Source organism: Protomyctophum parallelum (assembly GCF_964188405.1).
Source record: "Protomyctophum parallelum genome assembly, chromosome: 11".
Taxonomy (NCBI): domain Eukaryota; kingdom Metazoa; phylum Chordata; class Actinopteri; order Myctophiformes; family Myctophidae; genus Protomyctophum; species Protomyctophum parallelum.
In genome coordinates, this window is record NC_139707.1 from 11379617 (window position 1) to 11388923 (window position 9307).

General features: G+C 43.9%; 1 protein-coding gene across 1 annotated transcript in view; it reads right to left on the reverse strand.

Annotated features, from left to right (window-relative positions):
• The window catches only part of LOC310866888 (ATP-binding cassette sub-family B member 6-like), a gene marked incomplete at its 5' end in the record, with an annotated part of 16747 nt that extends 7816 nt beyond the window's left edge, over positions 1 to 8931 (reverse strand). The window contains 12 exons of the mRNA XM_083776684.1: positions 527 to 569; positions 1522 to 1637; positions 2451 to 2527; positions 3534 to 3659; positions 5773 to 5838; positions 6008 to 6117; positions 6521 to 6642; positions 7210 to 7325; positions 7853 to 7929; positions 8026 to 8118; positions 8438 to 8684; positions 8878 to 8931. Of these exons, the coding sequence (XP_083632810.1) occupies positions 527 to 569; positions 1522 to 1637; positions 2451 to 2527; positions 3534 to 3659; positions 5773 to 5838; positions 6008 to 6117; positions 6521 to 6642; positions 7210 to 7325; positions 7853 to 7929; positions 8026 to 8118; positions 8438 to 8684; positions 8878 to 8931 (1247 nt within the window). The remainder of the gene's footprint in view (positions 1 to 526; positions 570 to 1521; positions 1638 to 2450; positions 2528 to 3533; positions 3660 to 5772; positions 5839 to 6007; positions 6118 to 6520; positions 6643 to 7209; positions 7326 to 7852; positions 7930 to 8025; positions 8119 to 8437; positions 8685 to 8877) is intronic.
• Positions 8932 to 9307: the final 376 nt, after the last annotated feature.

A 9307-nucleotide genomic window follows, 5' to 3' on the forward strand; every position in this document is an offset into this window, starting at 1 on the left:
TCAATAAGCTTTGGGCTTATCGAGTACCCGGTATCAATAAGCTTTGGGTTTATCGAGTACCCGGTATCAATAAGCTTTGGGCTTATCGAGTACCTGGTATCAATAAGCTTTGGGTTTATCGAGTACCCGGTATCAATAAGCTTTGGGTTTATCGAGTACCCGGTATCAATAAGCTTTGGGCTTATCGAGTACCCAGTATCAATAAGCTTTGGGTTTATCGAGTACCAGGTATCAATAAGCTTTGGGCTTATCGAGTACCCAGTATCAATAAGCTTTGGGTTTATCGAGTACCCGGTATCAATAAGCTTTGGGTTTATCGAGTACCCGGTATCAATAAGCTTTGGGCTTATCGAGTACCTGGTATCAATAAGCTTTGGGCTTATCGAGTACCCAGTATCAATAAGCTTTGGGTTTATCGAGTACCCGGTATCAATAAGCTTTGGGCTTATCGAGTACCCGGTATCAATAAGCTTTGGGCTTATCGAGTACCCGGTATCACAGACACGCACACACGCTCAATACCTACTCAGGGACATAGCAGAAAGACACACTGTCAAACTCGACCCGACCTGAAGTCAGAACCAGGTCAACATCATCATCACCCTCTATCTGAGAGAGAGAGAGAGAGAGAGAGAGAGAGAGAGAGAGAGAGAGAGTAATATGTTTCTTATAGATCATATTGTAAGAGAGATAATGTATATGCTCTGCCATCCTTCCGGTCGTCCATTAATTAATTAATTAATTAATTCATGCAGTGTTACCTCTGTATTCATTCATTCATTAATTCATGCATTCATTCATTCATTCATTCATTCATGCAGTGTTACCTCTGTATTCATTCATTCATTCATTCATTCATTCATTCATTCATTCATTCATGCAGTGTTACCTCTGTATTAATTAATTCATTCATTCATTCATGCAGTGTTACCTCTGTATTCATTCATTCATTCATTCATTCATGCAGTGTTACCTCTGTATTCATTCATTAATTCATGCATTCATTCATTCATTCATGCAGTGTTACCTCTGTATTCATTCATTCATTCATTCATTCATTCATTCATTCATGCAGTGTTACCTCTGTATTAATTAATTCATTCATTCATTCATGCAGTGTTACCTCTGTATTCATTCATTCATTCATTCATGCAGTGTTACCTCTGTATTCATTCATTCATTAATTAATTAATTCATTCATGCAGTGTTACCTCTGTATTCATTCATTCATTCATTCATTCATTCATGCAGTGTTACCTCTGTATTAATTAATTAATTCATTCATGCAGTGTTACCTCTGTATTCATTCATTCATTCATTCATTCATTCATGCAGTGTTACCTCTGTATTCATTCATTCATTCATTCATTCATTCATTCATGCAGTGTTACCTCTGTATTCATTCATGCAGTGTTACCTCTGTATTCATCCATCCATCCATCCATCCATCCATCCATAGTGTTACCTCTGTATTCATTCATCCATCCATCCATCCATCCATCCATCCATCCATAGTGTTACCTCTGTATTCATCCATCCATCCATCCATCCATCCATCCATCCATAGTGTTACCTCTGTATTCTCTGTCATCACATTGAGCAGGTTTTCCATGTCCACAAATGAACTCTGGATGAGTCTGAATACACACAAATGCATACTGTCAATAATCATAATAATAATACTCATAATAATTATTCATGCTGATTATAGTACCTGAGTACCTGCAGTAATAGTATGTAGTATTTATGTGTACCCCAGTGTACCTGTAGCATGTATTAGTGTTTGTTGTTATGCAGTGTACTACCAGTAGTAATATATGTAGTATTTATGTGTACTCCTGTAGTAATATATGTAGTATTTATGTGTACTCCAGTAGTAATATATGTAGTATTTATGTGTACTCCAGTAGTAATATATGTAGTATTTATGTGTACTCCAGTATACTATAGTAGTATTTATGTGTACTCCAGTGTACTATAGTAGTATTTATGTGTACTCCAGTGTACTATAGTAGTATTTATGTGTAATCCAGTGTATACATGTAGTATTTATGTGTACTCCAGTGTACTATAGTAGTATGTATGTGTACTCCAGTAGTAATATATGTAGTATTTATGTGTACTCCAGTGTACTATAGTAGTATGTCTGTGTACTCCAGTATACTACCTGTAGTATGTATGTGTACTCCAGTATACTACCTGTAGTATTTATGTGTATTCCAGTGTACTATAGTAGTATGTATGTGTATTCCAGTGTACTATAGTAGTATGTATGTGTACTCCAGTGTACTATAGTAGTATTTATGTGTATTCCAGTGTACTATAGTAGTATGTTTGTGTACTCCAGTGTACTATAGTAGTATGTATGTGTATTCCAGTGTACTATAGTAGTATGTATGTGTACTCCAGTGTACTATAGTAGTATTTTTGTGTACTCCAGTGTACTATACCTGTAGTATGTGCCAAACCAGTTCAGAGGAGTGTACAGCTGGATAATGTAGGTCCCAAACAGAACATAATCTCCAACCTGGAATGCAACATAATCATATTATTGTTTACCTTACAACACAACATAATCATATTATTGTTTAGATTACAACACAACATAATCATATTATTGTTTACATTACAACACAACATAATCATATTATTGTTTACATTACACTGCATTGTGTAACTTTCCTCTTCTACCCCCGGATTTGAACCCTGAGCAAGTGCAGACATTTTTACCATTGAGCAAATAGAGCCTGTGTGCTTACTCAAGGATGAATTGATTATTATTTTTGTCAGAGTTTGGAAGCGCTCGTTATCAGTAACAACCTCCTGCTCTGCTTCCTCCCGGCATTATGTGCAAATTCAAAACAGGTGGTAGGCATGGGCTGTCGAGTGATAGTCAACGAGCACTTCCGTGTGCATATCCATATCGTCAATACCTAGAAGTGTCCCTCAGTCCCTCAGTCCCTCACAGATAGACACTAGGGGGTGCTAGAGCACCACCTGCCCTTGCCCTCTGGACAGCAATCTGCCCTTTTGAAGGAAAAAAATATATATTTTTGTTTACAGTGTACAGTGTGTTCCTGTGTTACACTATGTATTGCGTCCTATAGCTGGAAGTGTCCCCGTGTTACACCAACTGTTGTGTCCCATACGTGGAAGTGTCCCTGTGTTTGCATGTATTGTGGCGTAAACCTGGAAGTGTCCCCTGTGTTACACCATGTATTGTGTCCTATACCTGGAAGTGTCCCCTGTGTTACACCATGTATTGTGTCCTATACCTGGAAGTGTCCCCTGTGTTACACCATGTATTGTGTCCTATACCTGGAAGTGTCCCCTGTGTTACACCATGTATTGTGTCCTATACCTGGAAGTGTCCCCTGTGTTACACCATGTATTGTGTCCTATACCTGGAATTGTCCCCTGTGTTACACCATGTATTGTGTCCTATACCTGGAAGTGTCCCCTGTGTTACACCATGTATTGTGTCCTATACCTGGAATTGTCCCCTGTGTTACACCATGTATTGTGTCCTATACCTGGAATTGTCCCTGCATCACCATGTAGGCACAGAGCAGCGATCCGGCCAGCAGACCTGAGCCGATGATCAGCGCCTGGGTTTGGTTCAGCAGCGCCAGAGAAGCATTGCTTTTCCATTCACTATCCTGAAAACACACACGCACGCATGCACGGATACACACGCACGGCACGCACGGATACACACGCACGCATGCACGGATACACACACGCACGCACGGATACACACACACACACACACACACACACACACACACACACACACACACACACACACACACACACACACACACACACACACACACACACACACACACACACACACACACACACACACACACACACACACACACACACACACACACACAGGAAAAATAGATGGACAGCTTACTTCTGCATTTAGGTGATGTATTAACACATAGCATATAGCACATGATCAAGCTCGCGGCGAAAGGCACAGTGATGATAAATCACTTAATGGCGTCTTTAGATGACACAGAATCTTCTCATGGGAACACCTACTAATTGCTCCCGATGTGCAGGTTAATTGGTGCCTTGCATAGTTTCCTCCACCATCGTGTGTGAATGTAATGCACAGACTCTGGAAAGCTCTATGAATGTGTCTGTACACTTGTTTACAATAGGGTCCACCATGTTCAATTGTGAAGGTGTGTGAATGTGTGGTTGCTGATTAACTGTTACTCTTTCTTTCTTCACACTGACATCCACAGCAGAAGAAAAATAAAGAGTAACAGTACATCAGCAACCCACAACGAATACATGAAGAGCATTATCGCCATCTGGTGGCCGTGAATGAACACAAACTGCCACAGACATTATGAAGATCTCTGTTAGCCCATGTAGGCCTGATGTCGAAATAAAAATAAAGAAGTCTTCTGAAAGAATATATATTCAAAGATGTGTGCCGCATTTTCACAATTTTTCAAAAATAGCATACCTACAAGCTGGCGTGGTATGAGCTTGTAGATCTGCTATTTTTCAATAGCTAAAGTATAACATAATGCTTAGTTAAAACACCAAAAGGGGTTCCCACCCAGAATGGGTGAAACTACCTTGGTGATACAGATTAAATGTCCAACAGATTAGTCCTCCTCACTAATGTTCATGATAAAATACCACAATATTTTTCTACTCAGTATGTGTCTCATAGGAGGGCTGTGAAGCCCACCACACACCGGCTGCGTCCGACGCGCGCTGGCGCGCGGTCACGCCTCGCCTGCCGCGCCGATGCACCGCTGTTCTATTTTCCAGGCGTTACCGCGCGGCCTCCACCCGGCTATCCGTGGGCGTGGCAATGGAATAGTCAACAAAACTCCCCAGCCGCGTGGTAGCGCGCCGCGTCCTGTTGGTGTTGCCGTGCGGCTATGGCGCACGGCAATACTGTACCGCGGCGGTACGCGCGGCGGTCGCAGACGGTGTGTGTCGGGCTTGAGCTGGTCAGAAACCCGTCAAGCAGTGACATCATCGTTAGGCAGATTTTTTAAACACATATTTCGATGTTTATGTTTATTTCGATGATTATCGTGAGAACGATGGCTTCCATTTTCGCATTGCAACTTTTCAGGAATAGAAAGCCTGCAGTTTCTATTGGCTTGGATTCCCGATCGATGATGTCACTGGTGGATGGGTTTCTGAACTACCCACAGCTCTCCTATGAGACACATTCTATGAAGATAGGTTGAAAAGTGGTGAAGTGGTCCTTTAATAGGCTCAATGGACCGCAACTTCCTTCACAGCTCGTTAATTGGTAAATTGTGCATTTATATATAGGCGCTTTACATACATTGTGTATTACATTCACCCATTCACACACACATTCACACACCTTTACATAGATTGTGCATTCACACACATTCATATGGCAGGCAACAACCTGCACATCACGAGCAATTAGGGGTTCAGTGTCTTGCTCAAGGACACTTCGATACTAACTCTGGGGGAGCCCGGGTTCGAACTGGCAACCTTGCGGTTACCATATAGCCCTGAGCCACTGCCGCGAATGCCGCCCCCCTTTACCAATTGAACTAATTAAGGCTCTGTTCCAATTTGTGCAGTACAGTGATTCTCAAACCTTTGATCAAGGATCCTCATAACTGAGTGTACACACATGGGCAGTCAGATCTACAAGCTGCAGGTGAGGATCTATACATCTATCTATAAATCTATGCATAGATTTATAGATGTTTAGATCCTCACCTGGTAGATGCCCTATGACCTCACCTGGTACTTGAGGATCTGCTTCTCAAAGCAGCGAGCTTCGTACTCCTCTGTGCCGTAATATTTCACCTGGAAGTGGAAACACCAGACAAGGGACAGAACCTCAAGTATTCGTCATATATTCACACGGCGGCCATTTTGCTCTCCGGTCATACTTGAGCGCCCCCAGTGGCAGGGTGGAGTTACTACCACTACCACCATGAGCGTAAACGCCGTTGTGAATGACAGGTCCTCTCACCGTCTCAAAGTTGAGCAGAGAGTCCAGAGCTCTGGCCTTGGCCTGGTTGTCCTCGTCATTCATCTGCCTTCTGAACCTGGACCTCCACTCCGTCAGCAGGATGGTGCTCACTGAGGACAGAGAGACACAATGTATTTCAGCCGTGTCTTATTAATACTGCACGTTTTCCGTTCCCGATCCGATCTGTGTTAGCCGATACCGAATACCAAATACCGATACCAGTGTTGTGATCTCGTGTTGTGTTTATAGCTATCTAGCTATATATATATATATATATATATATATATATATCTCGTGTTGTGTTTATAGCAGACTCCTCGCTCAAAATGTGCACTTGCAGTTTGGGCAACTCCAAATGTTCGGGGACAGCCTTAGTGGTTAGACTGGCATATTCAAATAAGGGCCGATACTGATACTTTTCCGATACCGATACAGTATCAGGACATCTCTAGTTAATAATAATCAGTCGATCAATCAATCAATCAATCAATCAATCATAATAAATGAACTCACGGAGGTAGAGCGTCATGCAGAGCAGAATGATGAGACCAAACCAGACGTTGAAGTAGGAGACAAAGTAGATGATGGAGATGATGATGTCCACGATGGTAGGACAGATACTGAACACCACGTAGCTGGGGGAGATAAACATCTACTGAACACTAAGTAACTAAAGAGAGAGAGAGAGAGAGAGAGAGAGAGAGAGCTTGTCCGTGTCTTGTGCACGTCTTGTCCGTGTTTAATGGCCGCTCCAATGCATTTCCAATGGAAGTCATATGGTTTGACCAAACATTTTTCTTTGATGCGGGGGAGGGGGCACAACACATCAAACAAAAATGTTTGGTGAAACCATGTGACTTCCATTGGATTAATGCATTACCATTAAACACGGACAAGACACAAGACGGGTGTTTTTTAGGTGTGAGTGAGGCCTTAGAACTATATACCTGAGGAGGTTATGCTGGTGGAGGAGGTTACCTGCAGCAGGTTGCTGGTGGAGGAGGTTACCTGCAGCAGGTTGCTGGTGGAGGAGGTTATACCTGCAGCAGGTTGCTGGTGGAGGAGGTTATACCTGCAGCAGGTTGCTGGTGGAGGAGGTTACCTGCAGCAGGTTTCTGGTGGAGGAGGTTATACCTGCAGCAGGTTTCTGGTGGAGGAGGTTATACCTGCAGCAGGTTTCTGGTGGAGGAGGTTGTATTTACCTGAGCAGGTTGTTGATAGAGGAGGTTCCCCGGTCGACGCTCCTCAGCACCTCCCCGGTGCTGCGGTCCAGGTGCCATTGCAGGGACAGCAGGTGGAGGTGGGACAGGAGGCGCACCTGTTTGGGACATGAGGGCAGTATGAAATACATGAGGGTATAGTCTGAATATAATGAGAATTTCTGTAAAGTCACTTAGTAGAATAGTGGTAGATTTTATTTTTGTGTAGTAGTGTAGTTTACTGGTGATTTTTTTCTTAAAGTGTAGTTGTATATTTGGGGCTAGATTCTAATGTGTAGATATGCTCTCCGCAAAACTCCCAACCTCCCAACGAGTTGAACAAATTCTACTACAGATTTCAGGTGCAGAGAAAATCTCTCGCCAGAACAGTATTTAGGCTACTATTCTGATCGCGACTTGAATGGCCCTGAGTCGGCTAAGCGAAATTCGCAACGTTCGACATAGTTATATATTTAGGTCTAGTCCGCAGTTGTTTGTAGGCGAGAGCCACTACCGTGTTGGCCACGGAAGCAGGGCGTGGTTATAAAGCACAACCCGTGTAGGATTTAGAATGTCACATTATGGTGAACTGTTGAACTGTGTGTACCTGAACGCCCCTAGTGGTGAACTGTTGAACTGTGTGTACCTGAACGCCCCTAGTGGTGAACTGCTGCACACGTGTCCACAGGAAGTGACGGAGGTTACTGATGAAGCCCGACGTGCCTGGAGACAGGAAATGATGCCGTCATCATATTGTTATAATGAGCATCAGTGAGGACCAATGATAATGAAGACATGTTGGAAAGGGGTGTGGCCCACCTGCCCCTCCCCCCTGCAGGAACTTGAGCAGCGTGTAGACGCACACGGTGAGGACCAGGGAGGACCACTCACTTCCTGTTGACAACTCATTCACTGCACACGCACACACATGCACACGCACTCACGCACACACACATGTAGGCATTCAAAATTCAATAGAATATGGAAGATTGGGAGTGAGTCTTGATTGCAATGGGAAGTTCATTCCATAGTTTTTGAGCCAGGAGAGAGAAGAGTCTGGGATATGTCTGTCTGTCTGTCTGTATCACTCTTCCTATTATAAAACAAAACATGCTTCTATGAAGAATCGTGAAACATAATCAATAGAATAATGGGCCAAAGAAAACATTGGCTCGTTGCGACACCTCGACATGAATGGAAATGTGTGAAGACCGCTGCTCTGCTCACCCACCGATGTTCCTGGAGTAGACGGGGACCAGGACGTTCACCACCCTCTCGGCCCCCAGGAGCCCCAGACACAGCAGCACGCGGCCCCGCAGCGCCGCGCTGCCCCGGGGCCAGACATACGGAGCCAGGAGACGCAACTTCCTAGTCCAGGAGGACGCTGGGGCGGCGGCTGGTCGCCCGCCTCCTCCCTGGTGGGTGGTCCCTGGCTGGTCCTGTAGCGGCCGCCCGCTTTCCTGGTGGGTGGTCCCTGGCTGGTCCAATAACGGGGGGAGAGTCATGTGCGGAGAAGTGGGTTACTTATTGTGCTAAGGTCTTCTCTGATAAAACCGGGATGTGCCTTAAACAGGTTAAGTGCTATAGCGCTGGGAATCCACAAGATGGGGTCGTTGCCCGTGCCGGAAGTTCTTTAAAAAAGTCAATTTGGTATGTACAATTGGAACATACCTCAACGTGCACGTGTGTTGCTCCTTGTGTCTTGAAGGGGGCACTGTGAGCCATGTGTTCGCCCTTCACTTTAAAAGGTAAGTGACATTCGATTGGTTGTTAAAACATGTTTTATTTTATTTTATTTTAGGTCATTAGGGTTAGTCGACTCTCATTGGCATCCGTCAGTCTCGGGAGACTATGGAGTTGTGCTCTGGATAGCGGTTCTTATGCTTTTGGTGCAGCGTTCAGTGTGTCTTAACCCAGGACGATTCTACAAATGCCATCTAAATCCTGACAGTTTTCTGAAAATATGTTGTTCCAGGGACCCCCCAGAAGCAAACATGAGTTAAAACGTCCGCTGTAAAAGAATATATATTCAAAGATTTGCGCCACATTCAAAAATAGCAGACCTACAAGCTCGTAGCGCAGCACTCGGTGAGCTTGTAGA